Below are 26,797 nucleotides of genomic sequence, written 5' to 3'. Positions count from 1 at the left end.
AGTCGTGTCCAATTACCCTGATTGCATCCTTCACTGATTCAACCCCCCACCGCTGACGAGGATGCTTCTCGACTGACACACGCCCCCTCCGACACGTGCTCAGTACAGACTGCATATTTTCACCTGCACGAGTCGAGTTCATATATACCGATCAGCACTGTGCACAGAAAGCCACACCCTGATCAGCATTATTCCTCAGCCCTGTGCAGGCGCCATCAGTCAGCCAGCAGAGGTCGTAATGGCACCAGTTATGAGGACCCATGATCTGGCTTGCTCCTAACCCTATGAACAACAGCCAATTTTTGTTCATTCAGCCGCCCAGCCAAGCCGGGTGGCAGAGCTGAGATTCGATGCGATGTATTCGAAAACCCAGCTCTGGTGTGCTAGCGTATTTTAGAGTTTTCAACCATAAGTTGTACACATTGCCATGGTGCCACCAATTACAAGAAATTACATTGCCAATCTACCCATCAACAACCGCCCCCCAAACCAAACTTTCAACCCAGTGCAGGCCCATGTCTGTCCGTCTGGTCCATGCTGCCAAGTGTCCTCTTTTTTAAAAAACCAGAATATGGTCACCTTATGTATATAAAATTTATATATTTTTCTTTCCAAATAAATGTTATGAACTAAAACATTGCTTGTGCGTGCTGATTGACTGCTTCTAGATTTTGTTTGTTTGTTTGTTTGTTTATTAGGATTTTAACGTCATGTTTTACACTTTGGTTACATTCATGACAGGAGCGGTAGTTACTCATTACACAAGGTTTTATTGAACACAGTCATGGACAATTTAGTGTCTCCAATTCACCTCACTTGCATGTTTTTGGACTGTGGGAGGAAACCGGAGCACTCGGAGGAAACCCACACGGACATGGGGAGAACATGCAAACTCCACACAGAAAGGACCCGGACCGCATTACCTGGGGATCGAACCCAGGACCTTCTTGCTGTGAGGCAACAGCGCTGCTTCTAGACATTGTGGTGCTAAGCAGCTATTTCCTATCTTACCGCTGTGTAAACTACCTGCTTTTACACAGAGTAGCGTGTTATGGGGATTATAGCTGGGTTTAGTGACTAATCCCATAATAAACACGGGTGATTCCGGTCTTTCTTTAGCTCTGTCTTTACATGCTGTATGTGTGCAGATAGGTATAGTGGCTTATTATTTTATTTATTTATTTTAGCATTTTTTACATTTTCAGGTGCTGTGTTTACACCATGGGCTCACCGATCAACAACAGGGCTCTCTTCCCATGCCAAGAACCACCCGTTGCAATGTCGACATGGCGGGCTCGTGTAAAAGCTTCGTGTGAATATTTGGTTCTGATGAGCGGCGAGAATCAGGCCGTTCCCATAGCTGACGAGACAGGTCCAGTGAAAAGCGCCAATTTATCTTCTAATTGATCATGACTCAGAAATATGTAGCACCACCCAAATCCACTTCCCCTGGATAAGCTTAACAAATATTTTCTCTCTATTTATCAGGTTTCTCACAATGGGATTATTATGTTACTATGCCTATGCCTGCCTCAACGTTTACCATAGCAATTGGGAAGTGGCAGGAAGCAAAAACATTGGCTGACAAGCGTGAGGGACAGAAAAATGACGAGCAATGTGCAGAGTTAGAATGGTAATTAAAAAAAAAACAACTTTTGTAACATTAGTTTCATGTTTTAAAAGTAATCTACAAAGTTTTTCATATGTGTGTTTTGTTTTCTTGCAGCAAAAGTTTAAAAGCTGACAGAAGTTGTGAGAACCAAAGCCTGACCACCTTTATTAATGATGAAGATGAACAGAACTGCTGCTTCCATGTTGATTATCCGTGTCGTTTCATGGACCGAATGTCCAGAGCTCAGGTGCTCAAACCTCACCGGATTTTTGCCCCATCCTGTCACCTGCGGAGAGCAGAATCTACAGTTTTGCCCCTGCTGCCCCTCTGTCTGGCTGCTGCTCACTCTGTTTTAGGTGTCCACCCATTCTCACGTCTAGATGTGCTCATTGTTCCACCTGGTTTCTCCAGCCTGGGCATGGCCAGGTAGGTCCACTAATCCTTTTGATGTCTGTCAACTTTACTTTTCCCAACTTAATAAAACAATGCGTGCCACATCGTGTTTAATAGCGGGTGGGGAATCATTTGGATTTAAGCTTGAAGCTTTGAAGAGTCACCTGAAAATACATTTAGAAGGTCAATCCCTTATGGCTGCAGCTTTTTTCATCTGTTTAATGGTGTAAAGAAGTGAAGTGCAGGTTTTATTGTATTTTTGTATTGATTTTTAACTGTTTTTTATTGTATTTCAGTGTGTTTATATTATATTTGTGTTATTGTCAGTGTATAAGTGTCAAAAACAACTCAATTTTTTTACATTAGCCTTAAATATATGGGACCATGGAATGCATTAACAGGTTTCCCATACATCCTTATGGGAAAAATACCTTGAAACTCAACACCTTTTAAACTCGGTGCCACTCCCAGAACCAACTGACGTACATTATTGTTATTATTGGAACATTATGTTCAGTAATTAGATTTTACACAATATTTCTTTGTGTGTGTACATTTTGTTGTACACAATACATTCTAAGTAAATTTGAGGTGATTATATCCACTGAAAGTATAACTATAGTGACTGCAGTGAATAAATACAACACCAAATCAGAAAAAAGTTGGGACAGTTTGGAAAATGCAAATAATAAAAAAAAAACCCACAGAGTTTCTTACATTTACTTTGACTTTTATTTGATTGCAGACAGGATGAACCTGAGCTATTTCATGTTTTATCTGCTCAACTTCATTTCATTTATTAATAAACCTTCATTCCTGCATTTCAGGCCTGCAACACATTCCAAAAAAAGTTGGGATGGGGGCAATTTAGGGCTAGTAATGAGGTGAAAAAATTAGTCTTTGATGAACAAAGATGATCAGAGGATCTCCAGTTTATCAACAATTGTGTGAGAAATTTATTGAAATGTTTAAAAACAATGTACCTCAAAGAAGTATTGGATGAGATTTGCAACTTTCTCCCTACAGTGCATAATATCATTAAACCATTCAAGGAATCAGGAGAAATTTCAGTGCGTAAGGGTCAAGGGCGCAAGCTTAAGCTGAATCTTGATCTTCGATCCCTCAGACGGCACTGCATCAAGAACCGCCACTCAACAATAGCTGATATAACCACATGGGTGAGCTCTACAATACAGAGATACATGCACAAATGCCACTTAACTTTACTGTGCAAAGCCTTATGTTAACCATGTCCAGAAGCGGCTTCGACTTTTTGGGCCTTGGAGGCATCTAGGATGGACCATCACACAGTGGAAACATGTATTGTGGTCAAATGAATCAGCATTCCAGGTCTTTTTTGGAAAAAATGGATGCTGTGTGCTCCGGACCAGCAACAAGTCCAAAAGCCAGGGTCGGTCATGGTATGGGGCTGGGTTAGTGCCCTTGGCAAAGGTCATTTACACTTCTGTGATGGCAGCATTAATGCAGAAAAGTACATTGAGATCTTTTCCAGTGACGTCCAGCATTTTTTAACAAGACAATGCAAAACCACATGCTGCACACATTACAAAGACATGACTGCGGAAGAAGAGGGTACGGGTACTGGACTGGCCTGCCTGCAGTCCTGACCTGTCCCCAGTAGAGAATTTTGAAAGGAAAAACCTGTACTGTTGCACATCTTCAGATGTGTTTGCAGGAAGAATGAGACAAAATAAAAGCTGAAACACTAAATCACTTGGTCTCCTCAGTTCCAAAACGTCTTTTAAGTGTGGTGAAAAGGAATGGCAACATTACAAAGTGGTAAATGTTTTAGTGTCCCAACTTTTTTTGGAATTTGTTGCAGGTCTGAAATGCAGGAATGGATGTTTATTAATAAATGAAATAAAGTTGAGCAGATAAAACATGAAATATCTCCGGTTCATCCTGTCTGCAATCAAATAAAAGTCAAAGTAAATGTAAGAAATTCTGTTTTTTTTTATTTTGTTTTTTTTATTATTATTTGCTTTTTCCATGCCGTCCCAACTTTTTCTGATTTGGGATTGTAAAAACATGTAAAATGAAAACCTTAAAGCAGAATAAATAAATAACCTCCCATCCCATTTTATAGATGCTTTAAGATAAAAGTTTGATATTTTAATGTTAGTAGTTGTGGTGGCTGCTGATTTGCTCAGACAAAGTTTTAACAACAGTCATTTTTGTGAATTAAGCAGTGATTTAGTGTTAGTCTCGTTTATAGTCTACAGTAAATTATATTCTCTAGAGCTTTGCATATGTTTATGCTAAACAAAGACTTTAATAAAGCAGTGTGTTGTATAATTTGGAATGAATCGTGGTCTAAAACATATAAGCAAAAACTTAGTACAGGGCTGTTAGGCAGCAGATCAAGTAAACATACACTTGGGTGGTCGTAGGTGTTCTTGTGATTCCCACCGTTTTCCTGGCCAGAAATACATGTTCCACAGGATATGAGGTCATCACACGCGGCCTCGGGCAGGTTTCAGTCCTGTGCCAGGCCGGAAATATAACATTTTAATTGCCGATCTAAAAGGTAGCCATTGTGCCACTGTGTACTCCCTCCCAAATCAAGCACTCCTGATTTGTTAAAGACTTTGGATGTCTGCATCTGTGTTAGTAGTCTCACTGTTTATAACAACCTGGACTTTTTAATGCCTTCAGATGACAGACTTATAACTGTTAGTGACAGAAATCGATTCCTCCTTCTCTGTCCTGTTTTTTCATGCTGGTTGACAGGCAGCCGCCCCTTCCTCGGTCAGCAAGGACAACTTATTTAAAAAGACAGGTTAAGCCACCCAGGTGGCACAGTGGTAAAAACACACGCTGGGACCAGAGCTGGGTCCTCGAATACATCGTATCGAGTCTCGGCTCTGCCTGCCGGCTGGGCTGAGCAATCACTACTCCAAGTGTAGTTGATGAGATGCATACGGCTGCTGCCCACGTGTCGGAGGGGGTGTGGGTTAGCTTCGTTCTCATCAATCAGAGCAGGGATCAGCATTGGTGGAGAGAAAGCATGACACAATCGGGCAATAGGACGCACTAATAAAGATAAACTAATAAAAAACAGAAATGATAAAAATAATAAAAGACAGGTTAAACCAAATTCAAGGTAGGAGAATGGTCAGGGAAATCAGGTTTAGGCTAGAAAAGGGTTGATTTTAGATGCCAGATTTGAGATGCCATTCCCCCAGGATGTGGGAGAGGATGTGTGGATGATTCCCAGCAACAAAAGCCATTAACTCCTGGAACTACTTCAGAGACAGCAGCTATTTAATCTGAAAATTGGGAAGAATGCACGACTGAGTCCTTGGGGGAGAGCCAACTGCTGTTTTTATATCATGCTCTTACGTCTAGAGCTGGGATTGGGACATGGCAAAGAAGGGGGGGGGGGGGGGGGGGGCACTTTTTGTACTCAGATAAGAGGAAGGGGAGGGCAGGAAGCTGAAGATTAACACGTAACACAAGGGCAAGCTTTATATGTGTTTATGTTTTTGTACTTTGCTTTTTTATTCCAACACACATTTGCTCTGGTCTTAAAATCACAATAACAGGAACCCATGAAGAATCGAGTTCACACCAAAACATCTGCTTTTAGGGAAGTCTTTATTATTTATGAGCGGCAAAGTCGTAGGAAACGCTCCTTGTAGGCTTGTGGTCATCGTCCGGCTGTGTATTGCTGTTGAGTCACGTACGGTAGTTCTAGATCGTAATTTGGGTGAAGTGATAACACACTTTGGAATGCCTATCGTCCTATCTTTAGCACGTTAGAATGAGGCAGATGGCGATTGAGACGCACGGGAAGGGTGTGCCACTTTCCTCGTCTTTTAAAGCTGCACAACTTTTTTTTGTTGTTCTTACAAGTTTTTTATGCTTGAGCAGGGCATAGTTGAAATACTTCAAGTACCAGATGTGCAAATATGGGCATTGGCTTCAAGAAAGGCTTTAAACTTCGTGATGTACCCATTTTTACACTCTGTGTCAAGGGAGTGAGGTGCTATGTGAATAAGTATTTTGGGAAAAGGAAAAGATGCCAGTTTGGCTTTTAGTTTTGATCCACAATGATTCATAGTAAGTATTGGTTGATAATAAATAATGGAAAAATTTAGTACCATCCCTTTACTGGAATATTTCAGTCATATTTTCAAATAATAAGAATTTAACTATTAATAGATTAGAGCCTCTTAGTTTTTGTACTGTTTCAGTGATTTGAATTACAGTCTTTGCCCAACCATTTAGAACACTTCTGTTAAACACCAGGGCACATAAAAGCATCCCATGACCTACATGTTGTGTATTTAAAGACACCCAGACATCACTTCCATCTAATTCCATGTGCATTAATATGAAGTTGGCAAGCCATTGCTTCTATAACAGCCTCCTTTCTTTGCTACAGACTTTCTACTACATTTTGAATCCTACTGCAGGGTTTATATGTAAACCTACACTGATCAGCCACTGTCTATTTTATCAGCTCCACTTACCATATAGGAGCACTTTGTAGTTCTACAATTACTGACTGTAGTCCATCTGTTTTTGCATGCTTTGTTACCCCCCATTCATGCTGTTCTACAATAGTCACTGTCACACCTCACTGTCACTGCTGGACTGAGAATAGTCCACCAACCAAAAATATCCAGCCAACAGAGCCCCGTGGGCAGCGTCCTGTGACAACTGATGAAGGTCTAGAAGATGACCAACTCAAACAGCAGCAATAGATGAGCGATCGTCTCTGACTTTACATCTACAAGGTGGACCAACTAGGTAGGAGTGTCTAATAGAGTGGACCATGAGTGGACATGGTGTTTAAAAACTTCAGCAGTGCTGCTGTGTTTTATCCACTCATACCAGCACAACACACACTAACACACCACCACCATGTCAGTGTCACTGCAGTGCTGAGAAACGTCCACCACCTAAATAATACCTGCTCTGTGGAGGTCCTGACCATTGAAGAACAGCATGAAAGGGGGCTAACGAAGCGTGCAGAGAAACAGATGGACTACAGTCAGTAATTGTAGAACTACAAAGTGCTTCTATATGGTAAGTGGAGCTGATAAAATGGACAGTGAGTGTAGAAACAAGGAGGTGGTTTTAATGTTATGGCTGATTGGTGTATATTAAGATTTAAACTCTGGAATAAGTGAGTCCATGTCAAACCATTAAAAACAAATATGCTGGAAGGTAGCATTCCTTTGGCATCCACTAATTTAATCATATTCATTAGACTAGATTAATTAGATTCTGAGTCATCACTCAAGAGAAATAAGTTTGCTGCCCAAGAGTCCAATAATCCAGCCAGTTCTTATATTGTTTATGGTGATTTTAGGTTTGTATGGGCTGCTTAGCCATGGACTCTTATTCCAAGTAGCTTTTAAAGACCAGTTCTTGTATTGACAAACACAGACTAGGCATTACATTATGACCTTGGGTAACAACTTAATCTTGGCACCTGTTAGTGGGTGGGATATATTAGGCAGCAAGTGAACATTTTATCCTCAAAGTTGATGTTAGAAGCAGGAAAATGGACAAGCGTAAGGATTTAAGCGAGTTTGACAAGGACCAAATTGTGATGGCTAGACGACTGGGTCAGAGCATCTCCAAAACTGCAGCTCTTGTGGGGTGTTTACAGTCTGCAGTGGTCAGTATCTATCAAAAGTGGTCCAGGGAAGGAACTGTGGTAAACTGGCGACAGGGTCATGGGCGGCCAAGGCTCATTGATGCATGCGGGGAGCGAAGGCTGAAGAAGTTAATGCTGGTTTGGATAGAAAGGTGTCGGAATACACAGTGCATTACTGTTGCAGGGCTTTTTTGGCAGCAAAAGGGGGACCAACACAATATTAGGAAGGTGGTCATAATGTTATGCCTGATCGGTGTATATTCCAGAGACTGTTTGTCTTTGGTTGCAGCACTCACTATAGTATTCCAAACATTTTATTTATTAGCTACACTGTCTGTAAACTTGAATGGCCTACTGTTTGTTGCTGAGCTGTTGTTGCGTCTCTGTTGTTACATCATTATGACAGTACTTGACAGTACTGCTAGCAGGGCAGAAATTTAATAAACAGACATGTTAAATGACATGTTACATGGCTTTCTATAACAGTGCCACTCAGTCACTCAGCTCATTGTAAACAATTGTACTGCCACTGTTTGGGGTGAGCATTGTCGCCTCACAGCAAGAAGGTCTTTGAGGGTTTGAGTCCCAGGTGGAGCGGTCTGGGTGTGGAGTTTGCATGTTCTTTCTGTGTCTGTGTGGGTTTCTTTTGGGAGCTCCGGTTCCCTTCAACAGTCCAAAGATGTGCAAGTGAGGTGAATTGGAGATACAAAATTGTCCATGACTGTGTTAGACTTGAACTAATGGATCTTGTGTAACTAGTAATTACCTGTCCTGTCATGAATGTAACCAACATGTAAAACATGACATTAAAGTCCTAATAAACAAATAAAAAATAATAGTACTGCCAATGTTTGGCTATGAAAAGTTGCAATGAATGGGAAAATCCATAACCAAGTTAAATAGAAGGGATCACCATGTACTTTTGGCCATGTATTTAAGGTTTAAGGCTGTAATGTTTTAGTGTTCTTTTTAGTATTCTCAGACCAAGATCTCATTTGTCAGACGGGGAGGTATTCTGAGAATTAGCTAGCTGTAAAACGTTCTTTGGAATCAGATTGAACTGTCAGACCTGTCAGCTTTCAGAAGTTTTATGTTCCCCACCTGCCTTATAGCATGTTGAAAGATTACTAGCCTTTACAGTTTCTTGATCCTCAAAAGGTGAAAAAATTTGCTTTTCTATAGGCGGGGTGTGGTCGTACCCGTCAGCAGACAGTAAAAATGGAAGAAAGCGCTAGAGATTGGAAAGAAAGTTTGTGGGGGTTCAGTTGCTGGTCGTATTTCAAAATTTTACAATATAGTGTTGACATTGGACTCCTACTTACCCTGGAGTGATGCATTAATTGTATTTGATCAGCTTTAAAGGGGGCGTACACTCACTGTGGGAGAATATTAAAGAGGAACCTGGGTTGCTTTACTGCTCACAGTGATGCTGTGCATGTGAAAAATGGAATTTGTGTTACAGCATTAATGCATCTTGTGAGGATTAAAATGTTCTTATAAAGCAAACAATAAATAAATGGTGGTCTTTTTTGGGTGTCGGTTGTTAAAGTCTGCGGCTATGATACGGCAGCTGCGTTCCCCGGACATCAGAATCACCTCAATCCTCTCTTCTTTCGTCAATTCCATCTTCAGTTACCTGTAACGAACAACAAAAGTTTTGAACTTTCTGTGTTGATAACTTTTGAACCACAAGAGATATTGCAGCAATCGATTTCTGAGAAAATTCTGGTCTTGTATGATATGCTACATGACCACCTTCCCATTGCAAAAACTTGCCCTTGATCCAATGTGGCGGCTTTCAAGATGACGGCCATGTTCTGGACATAGCCTAAAAGATAGGCCCCTTACCCATTACTTGCTGGGGTATTCAGATATGTCATTTGCGACTTTTGACTCACCCTGTATACATTCACAGTAATGTAAAGGTTTGGACACACTGTTAAATTCCATGTTTTGCTGATTTTCTATTTATTTATTTATTTATTTATTTATTTATTTATTAGATATTAATGTTGTTTTACACACTTGGGTGGCATGGTGGCTAAGTGGGTAGCACTGTCGCCTCACAGCAAGAAGGTCCTGGGTTCGATCCCCAGGTGGGGTGGTCCGGGTCCTTTCTGTGTGGAGTTTGCATGTTCTCCCTGTGTCTGCATGGGTTTACTCTAAATACATGCAAGTGAGGTAAATTGGAGATTCAAAATTGTCCATGATTGTGTTTGATATAACCTTGTGAACTGATGAACCTTGTGTAATGAGTAACTACCGTTCCTGTCATGAATGTAACCAAGGTGTAAAACATGACGTTAAAATCCTAATAAACAAACAAATATTTTACACACTTTGGTTATGACATTCATGACGGGTTGTTACTGGTTGAGAAAGATTAATCGGTTCAAATTCAATGGCACAGACAATTTAGTATCTCCAATTCATCTCACTTGCATGTCTTTGGATTGTGGGAGGAGACCGGAGCTCCAGGAGGAAACCCACACAGACACGGGGAGAACATGCAAACTGTACACAGAAAGGACCTGGAGCGCTCCACCTGGAAATCGAACCCAGGACCTTCCTTCTGTGAGGCGACAGTGCTACCCACCGAACCACTGTGCCACCCTGATGATTTTCTAAGTTTAAATTCTTCACATTCTTCAACATTAAAACTGCCACCTTGTTTCTACACTCATTGTCCATTTTATCAGCTCCACTTACCATATAGAAGCACTTTGTAGTTCTACAATTACTGACTGTAGTCCATCTTTTTTTCTGCATGCTTTGTTAGCCCCCTTTCATGCTGTTCTTCAATGGTCAGGACTCTCCCAGGACCACCACAGAGTAGGTATTATTTAGGTGGTGGATCATTCTCAGCACTGCAGTGACAAATACATGGTGGTGGTGTGTTAGTGTGTGTTGTGCTGGTAGGAGGGGATCAGACACAGCAGCACTGCTGGAGTTTTTAAACACCTCACTGTCACTGCTGGACTAAGAATAGTCCACCAACCAAAAATATCCAGCCAACAGTGCCCCGTAGGCAGCGTCCTGTGACCACTGATGAAGGTCTAGAAGATGACCAACTCAAACAGCAGCAATAGATGAGCGGTCGTCTCTGACTTTACATCTACAAGGTGGACCGACTTGGTAGGAGTGTCCGATAGAGTGGACAGTGAGTGGACACTGAATTTAAAAACTCCAGAGGCGCTGCTGTGTCTGATCCACTCATACCAGCACAACACGCACTAACACACCACCATCATGTCAGTGTCACTGCAGTGCTGAGAATGATCCACCACCCAAATAATACCTGCTCTGTGGTGGTCCTGTGGGGGTCCTGACCATTGAAGAATAGGGTGAAAGGAGCTAACAAAGTATGTAGAGAAACAGATGGACTACAGTCAGTAATTGTAGAACTACAAAGTGCTTCTATATGGTAAGTGGAGCTGATAAAATTAACAGTGGGTGTAGAAACAAGGAGGTGGTTTAATGTTATGGCTGATCGGTCTTATTCTAGAAATATCTAGAAAGCAATCTGTTTTATTAAATATTAAATTATGCAAAAATTATGGGGCATAGGAACATGGACTTCTTGTTGCCTTTGGTTTGAATACACTCATCATGTGACTGGCAAAAGGAGAGTGTACACAAATTTCTGCCTCTCGCATAATAACAGTACTAATCTGAATCTGCATGACTGCCTAAAAAAATAGACAATTAGTGTGTGCTTTATTATTATCAAGCTGCCATTGGTTGGCAAATTGCTTTCAGGTCTTTGTTGAATAGTAAATATTTATAAAAACAGCAGGGATGTCTGATTAGAGGCGCTGATGAGTTGGCACTCACAATCTATCAGACAATTACCTTTGGCAGCTTTGGTTGGATAATGACAAACCAAGTCATTTAAAAAAAATTTTTTTCTTGTAATCATCCTGGTTTTGCCTTTGTAGTACATTGTTCGTGACCAGCCTTCATGTTGCTTGAAGAAAGCTGGCATGAGTTCCTGGACTTGTTCAGCCCTTTGCGTTGGGCCCGTATGTTTGTTCACTTGAGCTGATCAAGCACTCTTAAAATGACCATATGGGGGAACGAGAGCCGAGTCCCAGGGGTGCAGAGCGTAATATGGGCGATGGACGTGTTGCTTTTGGAATGTGCAGGACCAGCCAGACCCAAAGGGAGGCTGAGATAATACTATTTAAAGAGAGCATTCTCATTCTTTCATTCCCTTTCTTTTTCTTTGTCTTTTTCTCTCTCTCTCCTCAATAATTGCTGAGTAACCTTAGAAGTGTGCAACAGAAGCTGAGTCTTTTAGAGGAGAGGGACTTTGGCACGACAGACAACTGTTAATCAAATTGTCAGGAATTAGGTGTTTTTTCTGAAAGTCTTTTAGGAGGAGATTGCCCCCCTCCCTTCTTATTTTCCATTTGCTGGGTGCTCACAAAACCCCAGCGTTTGGAAGAATGCAGATCATGCGAGCACCTGGGAAAGGAAAAATGCTTTATTTAAAGAAAAAGCAAAGTTAAGTTGTGACGGCAAGATAATCATTCTGCTGTTATACATTTGCCCTCTCTGTGACTCTTTCTTGCTTCCAATTCCCCACTGTTATTAAAGGCCAAGTTCAAATCTCTTTTCCCTCTTTTGTTAGGATCTCTTTAAAAGTATTTTTATACACCAACTAGGCATAACATTGTGACCACTGACAGGTGAAGTAAATAACACTGATTATCTCTTCATCACGACACCTGTTAGTGGATGGGATATATTAGGCAGCAAGTGAACATTTTATCCTCAAAGTCGATGTGTTAGAAACAGGAAAAATGAGTTTTGACAAGGGCCAAATTGTGATGGCTAGACGACTTGGTCAGAGCTTCTCCAAAACTGCAGCTCTTGTGGGGTGTTCCCGGTCTGCAGTGGTCAGTATCTATCAAAAGTGGTCCAAGGAAGGAACAGTGGTAAACCAGCGACAGGGTCATGGGTGACCAAGGCTCATTGATGTACGTGGGGAGCGAAGGCTGGCCCGTGTGGTCCAATCCAACAGACGAGCTACTGTAGCTCAAGTTGCTGAAGACATTAATGCTGGTTCTGATAGAAAGGTGTCAGAATACACAGTGCATCACAGTTTGTTGTGTATGGGGCTGCAAAAGGGGGACCAACACAATATTAAGAAGGTGGTCATAATGTTATGCCTGATCGGTGTATACTGTATGGTCAAAAGTATGTGGACACTTTTTCTTATTGAGTTTAGATATTTTTGCTACACTCATTGTCTAACTACATGGGTAGCACTGTCTCCTCACAGCAAGAAGGTCCTGGGTTTGATCCCCAGGTGGGGCGGTCCGGGTCCTTTCTGTGTGGAGTTTGCATGTTCTTCCCGTGTCTGCATGGGTTTCTTCCGGGTGCTCCAGTTTCCTCCCACAGTCCAAAAACATGCAAGTGAGGTGAACTGGAGATACAAAATTGATCGTGTTTGATATAACCTTGTGAACTGATGAACATTGTGTAATGAGAAACTACCATTCCTGTCATGAATGTAACCACAGTAAAAATCCTAATAATTAAATAAATATATAAATTGTATAGTATTGTATTGTATATACATATACAGTATAACAAATTATGAAAAGTACATGATATGCTTCCAATTTGGTGGCAATCATTTTGGAAAGGCACTTTCCTGTTGCAGCATAAATGTGCCCCTGTGCAAGGTTAAAATGACATGGTTTAACTAGTTAAACATGGAGGAACTCCAGTGGCCTGCTCAGAGCCCTGACCTCAACCCCGTTAAACACCTTTGGGCTGAATATGACTGTTGATTGCATGCCAGGTCTGCTAGTCCCTCATCATTTCCTGACTAAATATGTATAAATTTACACAGAAGCTTTTCCAGAAAACAACTCCATATAAATGCCCAATGGTCCAATGTTTTGGATATGGAATGTCCAACAAGTTTATGGCCGAGTGTTCAAATGCATCTGGCCATATACTGTAAATGCCTTAAATTCCTGCAAAGTCGTGGAGGCCTACTTCCTCAGTGCTTTTGAGGAGTCACTACAATGCTGTGAAAACTACAGTATATGCTTCTTAATTATTTATTTATTTAGATTTATTTTATATTTATAGTTAAATATAAATGGCAGTTGTAGCCTAGCGGTTAAGGTACTGGGCTGGTAATCAAAAGGTCACGGTTCAAGCCGCATCACTGCCAGGTTGCTGTCTTTGTTGGGGACATGGGCAGCGACATGCTCTCCTCAGTTGCAATTGGGTATCCCTCAGCAAGACAAATTGACTGCGCTAAATTCTATAATATTCTATCAGAACCAGCATTAACGTCTTCAGCAATTTGAGCTACAGTAGCTCGTCTGTTGGATCTGACCATATCTTTGTTCCCCACATGCATCAATGAGCCTTGGCTGCCCATGACTCTGTCACCAGTTTACCACTGTTCCTTACTTGGACCACTTTTGATAGATACTGACCACTGCAGACCGGGAACACCCCACAAGAGCTGCAGTTTTGGAGATGCTCAGACCGTCGTCTAGCCTTCACAATTGCATGGCCCTTGTCAAACTAAAATAAAATGTTCACTTGCTGCCTAATATATCCCACCCACTAACAGGTGCTGTGTGTCATTTTACTTTGTGGCATGCTCCTTGTTTTTGTTTAAGTACACCTCAGAACCTCTCTTTGCCCATGTAAATAGGACTAGTTCTACTTTAAGCATTAGGTGAAACTGTGTTTTTTTTGCCACGGTCAGAATAAAACCCAAACAGTCACATTATGCTAATTAGAAAGTTGTCTAGATAATGAAATGTAATCCAAGATCCACAAAAACAATCACGTCTTACAGTGTATCACAAAAGTGAGTACACCCCTCACATTTCTGCAAATATTTCATTATATCTTTTCATGGGACAACACTATAGACATGAAACTTGGATATAACTTAGAGTAGTCAGTGTACAGCTTGTATAGCAGTGTAGATTTACTGTCTTCTGAAAATAACTCAACACACAGCCATTAATGTCTAAATGGCTGGCAACATAAGTGAGTACACCCCACAGTGAACATGTCCAAATTGTGCCCAAAGTGTCAATATTTTGTGTGACCACCATTATTATCCAGCACTGCCTTAACCCTCCTGGGCATGGAATTCACCAGAGCTGCACAGGTTGCTACTGGAATCCTCTTCCACTCCTCCATGATGACATCATGGAGCTGGTGGATGTTAGACACCTTGAACTCCTCCACCTTCCACTTGAGGATGCGCCACAGGTGCTCAATTGGGTTTAGTCCATCACCTTTACCTTCAGCTTCCTCAGCAAGGCAGTTGTCATCTTGGAGGTTGTGTTTGGGGTCGTTATCCTGTTGGAAAACTGCCATGAGTGCCAGTTTTCGAAGGGAGGGGATAATGCTCTGTTTCAGAATGTCACAGTACATGTTGGAATTCATGTTTCCCTCAATGAACTGCAGCTCCCCAGTGCCAGCAACACTCATGCAGCCCAAGACCATGATGCTACCACCACCATGCTTGACTGTAGGCAAGATACAGTTGTCTTGGTACTTCTCACCAGGGCGCCGCCACACATGCTGGACACCATCTGAGCCAAACAAGTTTATCTTGGTCTCGTCAGACCACAGGGCATTCCAGTAATCCATGTTCTTGGACTGCTTGTCTTCAGCAAACTGTTTGCGGGCTTTCTTGTGCGTCAGCTTCCTTCTGGGATGACGACCATGCAGACCGAGTTGATGCAGTGTGCGGCGTATGGTCTGAGCACTGACAGGCTGACCTCCCACGTCTTCAACCTCTGCAGCAATGCTGGCAGCACTCATGTGTCTATTTTTTAAAGCCAACCTCTGGATATGACGCCGAACACGTGGACTCAACTTCTTTGGTCGACCCTGGCGAAGCCTGTTCCGAGTGGAACCTGTCCTGGAAAACCGCTGTATGACCTTGGCCACCATGCTGTAGCTCAGTTTCAGGGTGTTAGCAATCTTCTTATAGCCCAGGCCATCTTTGTGGAGAGCAACAATTCTATTTCTCACATCCTCAGAGAGTTCTTTGCCATGAGGTGCCATGTTGAATTTCCAGTGGCCAGTATGAGAGAATTGTACCCAAAACACCAAATTTAACAGCCCTGCTCCCCATTTACACCTGGGACCTTGACACATGACACCAGGGAGGGACAACGACACATTTGGGCACAATTTGAACATGTTCACTGTGGGGTGTACTCACTTATGTTGCCAGCTATTTAGACATTAATGGCTGTGTGTTGAGTTATTTTCAGAAGACAGTAAATCTACACTGCTATACAAGCTGTACACTGACTACTCTAAGTTATATCCAAGTTTCATGTCTATAGTGTTGTCCCATGAAAAGATATAATGAAATATTTGCAGAAATGTGAGGGGTGTACTCACTTTTGTGATACACTGTACATGATAAAAAAACTGCAGAAAACGTCTTGTTACACTGTCCACAGTCAAGTGAGCTTTACAGTGTCATGAGCCTAAAAATTGCCACGCCAGAATGAAACCCTTGCGCCAAAATCATAATCTTCTATTTTCACATGGCAGCCTCTGAGCTTATGGTGGTGGTGCTTAAATGTGGACTGTGTCATCTGTATTCCAGCTGTTTTTCATTTATAGCAGACCTGTTTTGACCATCAGGACCAATTTCCTTTTAGCACAATGTAACTGTTGGGTCTTTCCAGACATTAGCAGGAGACAGCTGTTCCGTATTTTGTAAATGTATTTTTTAAAAGTTTATTTATATGGGCATATTAAAGTCATCAGCTATTGTCAGTAAGAATTACTAACAAGAAATTTGGATTTAAAAAAAAATAGTCTTAGTTGTTATGTGTACAGTTTAGAATTTTAATTCTTTAATATGTTTGTGGATGAAGAAACGTGTCTTTCAGTTATTCAGTCACAGAAGTAGAACACTGGCTAAAATAATTGAAGTCCCAAGACCACCATCACATTTCTGTCTTTTTGAAATTAGCTGTAAGTACTGACAGATACCAGTACTCGTCTGATACTGACTTTTTGCTGGTGAGCTACTTTGTTCAATACAAATACCAAGAAAAGCTTTCAGTATTATTACCAATAAATAATCAGCTGTCTTTTCTAATAATTCGATTCGAATAATAACCAATAAATAATCAGCTGTCTGCTGCTACTTGCCTTTTTTGCTGCCTTAGTTTATTTTTTTATCAAAAAAAGTTTATATTTCAAAGGTGTTATTCTGTTAGTTTAATCTTGTTTGATGTGTCTACATTAAAACCACCTCCTTGTTTCTACACTCACTGTCCATTTTATCAGCTTCACTTACCATATAGAAACTTTGTAGTTCTACAATTACTGACTGTAGTCCATCTGTTTCTCTACGTACTTTGTTAGCCCCCTTCCATGCTGTTCTTCAATGATCAGGACCACTACAGAGCAGGTATTATTTAGGTGGTGGATCATTCTCAGCACTGCGGTGACACTGACATGGTGGTGGTGTGTTAGTGTGTGTTGTGCTGGGATGAGTGGATCAGACACAGCAGCACTGATGGAGTTTTACACACCTCACTGTCACTGCTGAACTGAGAATAGTCCACCAACCAAAAATATCCAGCCAACAGCACCCCATGGGCAGCGTCCTGTGATCACTGATGAAGGTCTAGAAGATGACCAACTCAAACAGCAGCAACAGATGAGCGATCGTCTCTGACTTTACATCTACAAGGTGGACCAACTAGGTAGGAGGGTCTAGTAGAGTGGACAGTGAGTGGACACGGTATTTAAAAACTCCAGCAGCACTGCTGTGTCTGATCCACTTATACCAGCACAACACACACTAACACACCACCACCATGTTATTGTCACTGCAGTGCTGAGGATCATCCACTACCTAAATAATACCTGCTCTGTGGTGGTCCTGTGGGGGTCCTGACCATTGAAGAACAGGGTGAAAACAGGCTAAAAAGGTATGTAGAGAAACAGATGGACTACAGTCAGTAATTGTAGAACTACAAAGTGCTGCTATATGGTAAGTGGAGCTGATAAAATGGACACTGAGTGTAGAAACAAGGGGGTGGTTTTAATGTTATATATAATGTTTAATGTTATATATATTTATATATCATTGTACAGTGTAACTGCAGATTCTTCTGTGCACATGTGCACAATAAAACTCTTGTTGAAACTGAAAGCAAGTGGGTTTTTGCCAGTGGTCTATTCTCCTCAAGTGGATGAACATTTTTGTTTGTATAGATGACTATGCCTTATATCAGGCCTGAGTTTTTATTGTGACTAGGATGGTGTAAAAATGAGTGGTCTATACACTGTGCAAGTTGCAGCCAAGTCAAGAATCAAGCAGTATGCTGCAGAGTGTAGTTTGGCTGAAGGCTTGATTTAGGGGAGTGGAAAGAGTAGCAGATTACTCAAGTGCTAAGCTTCCATGCGCAGGAGCTGCACGTGGGCAGGAAGCCTCCCTGGAGGAGCATCTGCCTCTCCAACAGCAAAATGGATGTGGCCATTTAAAGCCTGGGCTCACGTCCACGTCGTGTTTACGCTCCTTCATTCCAGGACACTCACACTGAGCCTGTCGTTACACTTGATCTGATTTCACCAGGCCAAGTTTACCGCCCCTTCTCCCCAAGACCTCCGCTGAGACGCACAGAGCTGGAGTTCAAGTACAGACCCTGCCTAAATCTGTGCTGCAGACAGATAGCGGATATTATTGCAAGGGGGGTGGACTCGCCATTTTTCTTGTGCTTTCAGGATCAAAGCTCCAGGCAAATCAAGCTATATAATCTGTCAGCAGGAAATGTGTGCAGATTGTTTGCAAACAGAAATGACAGGGCAGCCAGACGGAGTGGTGGGCTAGATCACGTTGCAGACTTTGTATTGGCAGGATTACACTAGCAGATCATCTGTCTTACACAAGAATCCTGAAGATGTGAAGTTCTTACACTGTGTGCATAGCAGCCAGGGGTGATCAGTTTTATACACTGGGTTCCAGTTCTGAAGTGCACAAATTAGACCAGTTTGCATGAGCTGCTTTGCCATATGTGTAGCAAGTTGATCTAGAAAAGCCCTTAAAATTTAGAAATAATAATTAAAATAATTTTATGTGCTGTTTAATTTTTGTTTTTCTTATATTGACTAAACTACTAAAATTATGTCCAGTAATAACATTAATATACAGAAAACCATTGATTTATACACTTACCGAGCACTTTATACATTTGTACACACTTGCACACATTTATATTTATGGCATTTAGCAGACTCTTTAATCCAAAGTGACTGGATGACTGAACCAGTCCAAACAATTGAGGGTTGAGGGCCTTGCTCAGGAACCCAACAGTGGCAACTTGGCAATGGTGGGGCTTGAACCGGCAACCTTCTGATTACTAGTCCAGTGCTTTAACCACTGAGCTACCACTGCCCACTGTACACCAATCTTGTGTGTGCATTAATATATTTATATTTTAATTAGCTACATCTGCCATACAGTTTAACTTTGTGGGTATTAAATTATTGACTGTAGCCCATCTATTGCTCTGTTCTGTGCTCTGTTGTCATATACTCTGTTTCATTTATCAATCTAAAAGGACCCCAGTAGGACCCCTAATGACCAGACAATGTTTGGGTGGTGGACTATTCTCGGTACTGCAGTGACACTGGTAATAACATGGTAGTGTGTGTTGTTCTGGTATAAGTGTATCAGGTGCAGCACTGTTGTTGAGATTTTTAAATACTGTTCACTTAACCTATGTCTACTTATGTCTTGTCACTTGTCTTTGGAGCACTATATTCCTCCAATTATTGACACAGGGGTGCTTAAAAGTCACAGCACAACAACACTGCTGTACCTGATGCATTCATTCCAGTTACACACGTAATGCCATTTTAGTGTCATCTTAGTGGCAGTCAGTGCTGAGAATAGTTCTCCACCCAGGCCAGGGAGGGCCCTATGGGGATCTCTTTTGATTAATACATGGGGTACAGGGACAAATTATACCAAGCAATTAATAGGCTAGTCAGTCTTAGTATACCCACAAAGTCCATCAGTATGGTAGGGGTAGTTCATAAAATAATCCTGACCTGGTAAACTGCAGCATTAGTTTACTCAGCATTTTAACACTGATATGCTTACACCCATTACACCTACCCGGTAAAATGTTGGTTATTACTCAAGTATGTGCATGTGTGACTTTACACTATGGGTTTGGAACATTATTGAAGTCATATTTATAATAAATAATTAGTTAGTAACAGCAGTGATGTGTCTCAAACGGCACACAACTGAAACTTATAGTATATATTTTACTTATTTATTTATTTATTTAGCCTTTTTTCCGAATTTTTCTAGCCATACCCAATTACCTGATTGCATTTTGCTTTCTCTCTGTTGCTCTTGACTTCCACTACTGACCAAGTACAGTCATGACTAACACACGGCCCCCTTCGACATGTGTGCGGTAGCCGACTGCATCTTTTCATTTGCATGAGTTGAGTTTATATGGGGCTCAGTCTCTTGCACAGAGAGTCATGCACTGATGTCCACTATCCCCCCAGCAAAGGTCATAATTGCATCAGTTATGAGGGATCCCCTCTGCCATCCAACCCTGATGGACGAGCCGATAATTGTCGATATAGGCGGCCAGCTTGCCGAACTCGAACTCACGTGTTTGAGATGTCAGCTCTGGTGTGCTAGCGTGTTTTTATAGTATGTTACATTAGTGCAATTAAAATGTGAGTATGTTTAGGTAGTTAGCACTAAACAGACTGGTTTGCTAACTGTATTTCAGCCCAGTTTGCACTGGTTATGGGTGGAAAGCTCTGAAGTTTCAAAGGATCCTGCATTTCTTGTCAGTTTTAAAAATATATTGTAAGTAATTGGCTTGAACCTGCTGAGCTTGGAGTCGTTGGTGTCATCATTTGGCCCTTTATTTTAGAAAAATATGTTAGTGTGTATCTGGTTAATGTAACTGCTGTTGCTGTAAGCTGTTGCTTACTAACTTGAACATTCAAAACCAGCTCAAGAAAACGTGTGTGTGTGTTCTTGTAAAATATAAGAAACCAGATTTAGATGTAATCTTTTTTATTTATTTATTTATTTATTATTTTTTTTTTTTTGCTTTTTATTCCTTTTTCTCCCTTTTTAAAATAATAATAATAATTATTTTTTTAGCGCGTCCAATTTTTACCCAATTGCGTTATGCTTCCTCTCTACTGGAGCTGACCCCTGCCCCTGATTGAGGAGAGCAAACTGACACACTCTGACATGTGAGCAGTACCCGACTGCTTCTTTTCCCCTTCACCAGCCGAGTTCATATGCGAATCATCCCTGTGCATGGAGAGCCACACCCTGATCAGCATCTACTCTGTGCAGACGGCATCAACCAGCCAGCAGAGGTCATAATTGCATTAGTTATGAGGTCCCTATCCGGCTCCCTAACCCTGTATTAACAGCCAAACGTCATTTATATAGCCGCTCAGCCCAGCCGGATGGCAGAGCTGAGATTTGATACGATGTATTCGAAATCCCAGCTCTGGTGTGCTAGCGTATTTTACCGCTGCACGACCTGAGCGGCTATTTAGATGTAATTTTAAGTTTTATGCTATCCATGTCTCAGTTAAAACCCTAAATTACCTCTCTATAGCTTTGAATTAAAATATGAGCTTAAGTCTCACCATGAAACGTTTTCTTTTAGTTAAAGCGGATATTTATTTGCTTTTTACAAAATTAAGATTGAGATTGAGAGAGTTCCTTTCAGTCAGCATATCTAACTGATGGTCTTGTTCTGGTGCAGATCATCACATAGAGATCACATAGAGTCTTAAACTGTAAATCCATTTCTTTTTGAACATCTGCTTTTGTTCTTTAGCCAGGATGACCATTCCAACACTGCTGAATGCTCAGTCAAAGCACTTTGCTTACAGAGTTTCTGCCGCCGATGTGAAGTCAGTTAACACGTTTACATTTACGGCATTCAACAGATGTGCCGCTCCAGGATCACAGAAGTGCTGTGTGTTCTTCTCAGTTGAGATTTCCTCACTGCAGTCCATATAGGCAGGCGTGCGTGTGTCTTAATGAACACACAAATATAGTAATAGTAGCCTGGCCATTAGTGGAAATCGAATTCAGCTCACTATTTAATATATTGACTTGTATTTGGAACACAACGTCTTTCTCTGATCTAAGTGCAATTTGATATAGACAGTTTGATGCTGATGTCTTATGTGAATTTGATTCTCCTCATCCAATCCCTAATGGGTCAGTTAAATCCAGCCCTAGGTCTGGAGTACAGTGAGTTAGAGGTTTTTATAATGTCTGCAGGTAGGTTGAGCTGGTCTATTCTTTTCAAAAGAAAGGTGCTATAATTAAGTTTTGAGACGAGACACAACTGGACCTTGTTATCCTTCAATTCCTTATTAAATTGTAGACATTTGTGTAAGAGTAGCAACGAGTTACTATGTTGCCAATATTTTGGAAGCATGTTTGTTTTATTTGAGAATTTATGCACCTTTTATCAATGGGTGTAGCTGAAACATCTATACTGCAATCCAAGAGTTCTCCAGGAGGATGGCAAGACCTTTAGTAGAAACATATCTCTGAGAATGTGAAGAGTTTCATAACGTGAATCTGTGTAGAAGGCAGCTTGAAAAGAAGTTTAAAAAGAGTATCAGGACTGATGAATGTTTGGCTGGTTTGGCAGTTTGCAGCTTCCCACAAACATCTGCAGGGCAGTTTCTGTGGAATCTGGCGTTTTAAAACCAGACTGATTATCATCCTGGAAGTAACGCTCCATGAAAAGGAAAAAAAAAATTGGTTCTGTTGATCATACACTGAAGTGCCAGAAAAACTGGTTTAACAGGGGACTGTAGCGAATGGTGGTGGCTCCATAATGGTATGGGATTTGTTCATCTGGCATTTCATTGGACTCCTGGTATGTCTACAAACATCTCTGAGAAGTAAACACTATGTGTGCCTCCTTTATAATGAAATACACCCGTTCATATTCTGCATTCATTCTGATGGGTTTGGATCTTCCCACAGGACAGTGTGCCAAAACACCTGTCTAAAGACGCCTAATTATGTTTAGAGGAACACTCATATGAGTTTGGGTCTTTGCCATTCCCACCTGAGTCGCCAGACCTGAATGTTACCGAACAGATCTTGGATGCCATTAAACTTTCCGTGGTACACAGAAATCCTACTTCTCGAAATACAGCAAAATTGTGGACCATTCTGCTGGAAGTATGGTGTTTATTGCCTACAGACTATGTCTGCAAGCTTTTGGAGTCCACGCCTTATCGTATTTTTGCAGTTCTTCGCTCCCATGGGGGACGTATGAAGTATTAGACTCGTGTACCAGTTTTTCTGGCATTTCACTGTACTTAACAATTTAAAGACAAGTCATACTCTTCTTGAGTTGATGTTTAAGGTCTCTAGTGTAAAAACTCTTTAAGATATTGAGATATGTAGTTTGAGGTCTTGTAAGATCATAGAATAGCATTGTATATACACTATATTGCCAAAAGTATTCACTCACCCATCCAAATCATTGAATTCAGGTGTTCCAGTCACTTCCGTTGCCACAGGTGTATAAAACCAAGCACCTAGGCATGCAAACTGCTTCTACAAACATTTGTGAAAGAATGGGTTGCTCTCAGGAGCTCAGTGAATTCCAGCGTGGTACCGTGAGTACCAGTCCAATTGTGAGTACCAGTCCTCGCTACTAAATATTCCACAGTCAACTGTCAGTGCTATTATAACAAAGTGGAAGCGATTGGGAACGACAGCAACTCAGCCACGAAGTGATAGCCACGTAAAATGACAGATCGGGGTCAGCGGATGCTGAGGCGCATAGTGCGCAGAGGTCGCCGACTTTCTGCAGAGTCAATCGCTACAGACCTCCAAACTTCATGTGGCCTTCAGATTAGCTCAAGAACAGAGTGTAGAGAGCTTCATGGAATGGGTTTCCATGGCCGAGCATCTGCATCCAAGCCTCACTTCACCAAGCACAATGCAAAGCATCGGATGCAGTGGTGTAAAGCACGCCACCACTGGACTCTAGAGCGGTGGAGACGTGTTCTCTGGAGTGACGAATCATGCTTCTCCGTCTGGCAATCCGATGGACGAGTCTGGGTTTGGCGGTTGCCAGGAGAACGGTACTTGTCTGACTGCATTGTGCCAAGTGTAAAGTTTGGTGATGGGGGGATTATGGTGTGTGAAAGGAACTCTTAATGCTTCAGCATACCAAAAGATTTTGAACAATTTCATGCTCCCAACTTTGTGGGAACAGTTTGGGGATGGCCCCTTCCTGTTCCAACATGATTGCGCACCAGTGCACAAAGCAAGGTCCATAAAGACATGGGTGAGCGAGTTTGGTGTGGAAGAACTTGACTGGCTTGAATTAGAACGTGAGCCAGGCCTTCTCGTCCAACATCAGTGTCTGACCTCACAAATGCGCTTCTGGAAGAATGGTCAAAAATTCCCATAAACACACTCCTAAACCTTGTGGAAAGCCTTCCCAGAAGAGTTGAAGCTGTTATAGCTGCAAAGGGTGGGCCGACGTCATATTAAACCCAATGGATTAAGAATGGGACGTCACTCAAGTTCATATGTGTGTGAAGGCAGACGAGCGAATACTTTTGGCAATATAGTGTATTTTTTTTTATTTAAGGAGATCTTCTCTATCAGATGCAGCCAGTCCATACCTACATAATGCTACATATGGATTGTATCGTAGCCATCAACTGTTGCATACTTGCTCTTAATATGCTCTGGCAGCACATTTCCTTTATATCCCATGTGCTAATGATCTCAGATAATGTGGGGGAAGTTTGGTAACAAGATTATGTGGCGTGCCCTAAAAAGGACTGCCATGCTCAGTGGAACTTTGCTGACCCTACAGCAGAAGTTGCGTAACACTTTACAGTCTGATCTAGCATCCAGGCAAGGAAGCCAGACATTTGAAAGTCTTTATAAAAGCAGATAATGGCAAGCTTTTGTGTTTGTCCTCATCCTGAACTATGAACCTGCACAGAAAGATTGGAAATAGAAGGAGACAGAATAGACAGCGACTCATTTTAAAGCAGAGCTTCAGGAGACCGATTTACACTCAAAACCTGGTTAACAACTGGTAATTGCAAATGACCTGGTTGCACGAGTTTACCCATGAAAGACCCCATACACCCCAAAAAAGTAGGACAAATAAGAGAAAATTTGAACGAATATTCAAGTTACAGTGTTCCACATTAAGCAGGTGAATTGGTAACAGATGAAGGATTCATGATTGGGTACAAAAAAAGGATCCACCAAAGGCTCAGTCTGTACAAGCAATGATGCATTATGGCTCACCACTTTGTTCCAGACATCAGGCGAGACCTGCCAATCAGTTCAGGAAGAACATGTCTTTCATCATCTACAGTTCATAATATTGTGAAAAGATTCAGGGAATCTGGAGAGATCTCGGTCCGTGTAGGGCAAAGCTGGTAACCACTGTTGAATGTGTGTGGCTTTTGAGCTCTCAGACGGCATTGCATGAAAAACTGGTATGCTACTGTGATAAATACAGTCACATGGGCTCAAGAGTACTTCAGAAAACTGTTGTCATGTTCCACATGTCGCCACTGCACCAAGAAAGGCAACCTGAAACTCATAATACATAATTTTTCAGTTCAATGTAATTTTGTGTTTGTATGATTTGTTTAAATCCTATTTATTTAAAGTATCCTCCAGGCCACCTAAAGAGGATGGGTCCCTGCTGAGTCTGGTTCCTCTCAAGGTTTCTTCCTGTATTTTTAAGGGAGTTTTTCCTTGCCACTGTTGCCCTCGGCTTGCTCAATAGGGGTTTTTGGTCTGTTGGTCCTGGATTCTGTAAAGTTGCTTTGAGACAATGTTAATTGTAAAAAGTGCTATATAAATAAATTTGACTTGACTTGGCTAATACATAAGTACATAAACTCTATGAAGAAACATCTATGAGCTCTCTTGGCCCGACATCTCAGATGGTCTGAAAGATGGTAGAAACGTGTGCTGTGGTCAGATGAGTCCATGGTGTAGCTTGTTTTTGGGAAAACTCACATTTAGTTCTCTGTGACAACGATAAAAAAACCATCCAGACTGTTATCAGTGAAAGATGCAAAAGCCAATAGGTATAGGGATGCATCAGCCGTCTTGGGTTTGGTCACTTGTGTGAAGGTACCATTGACACCAAGGTGAATATTGGGCTTTTAGAGACACATGCTGAAATCAAGGTGATGTTTTTTTCCATGGTTATTTCAGCAATACAATGCCAGGCCTAATTCTGTATGCGCTACAGCAGCGTGGCTTCATAGACACAGAGTGTGTGACCGCCTGTAGTCCAGATGTGTCTTCTATTGAAAATATTTGGTGCATCATGAAGAGAAGAATCATGGCGGCAATGGATTGCTGAGTAGCTGAAGTCTCGTATTAAGCAAGAAAGGAGAAAAAATCCATTTGTAAAACTGTGTTAATTAGTGTTGTCAGTTCCCAAACCATTAAAACAACTCATTAATAAAATGGTGATGTACCACAGGGGTAAACATGCCGCTGTCCCAACTTTTCCACCATTTGAGTTTTTGTCTTTGAGCCAGTTAGTACTGTTCAGTAATTGGCTACTGACACACTCATTAACATTTTTCTGTCTTTTGATTCCAGTATTGCTGTCTAAGAACCATGACAACAGTCTTTAAAAGTCTTGCCATTGTATGTTTACCAAAAGCAAACCCAGATCTTAATATTCCCTTATTCCAGGAACATTTCATACTTGGTGCTTAAATAATTTGAGTAGTTTATAAACATCAGATTTAACAGTAGTGAACTTTTATGGAAAGTTATGTGGTGGAGACTGCAGATTAAATATCCAGTTTTTTATCCTTTAAAGAACAAATAATTTTTCTGGAAGAATGTTCAAACATCCACCACTAACTATTTAAACTTGAATAAAAGCTTGCAGAGAAAGATTGAAGTCAGTGCAGTTCACACTACACAACTGGATCTCTTGTAATCGGGAGTATTTCAAGTCGGTGTGTATTTCACACTACATGACTTATCGGTGATAGGGGGTTTCACACTACACCTATTTGTTTAAAGATTTGACTGACATGTTAAAAAGCATAAATCGTGGACTTACCAGGTGCCT

At 41.3% G+C, this 26,797-nt stretch overlaps 1 protein-coding gene across 1 annotated transcript in view; it reads left to right on the top strand.

Moving 5' to 3' along the window:
* The window catches only part of aopep (aminopeptidase O (putative)), a 142,128-nt gene that overhangs the window by 1,372 nt on the left and 113,959 nt on the right, over positions 1-26,797 (top strand). The window contains exons 2-4 of the mRNA XM_062998927.1: positions 1,206-1,372; positions 1,489-1,633; positions 1,727-2,038. Of these exons, the coding sequence (XP_062854997.1) occupies positions 1,206-1,372; positions 1,489-1,633; positions 1,727-2,038 (624 nt within the window). The remainder of the gene's footprint in view (positions 1-1,205; positions 1,373-1,488; positions 1,634-1,726; positions 2,039-26,797) is intronic.

This window comes from Trichomycterus rosablanca, chromosome 7 (assembly GCF_030014385.1).
Source record: "Trichomycterus rosablanca isolate fTriRos1 chromosome 7, fTriRos1.hap1, whole genome shotgun sequence".
In the NCBI taxonomy this organism is placed as follows: domain Eukaryota; kingdom Metazoa; phylum Chordata; class Actinopteri; order Siluriformes; family Trichomycteridae; genus Trichomycterus; species Trichomycterus rosablanca.
The sequence above is the reverse complement of the archived record's forward strand: the minus strand, read 5'-3'. Positions and strand labels throughout refer to the sequence as shown.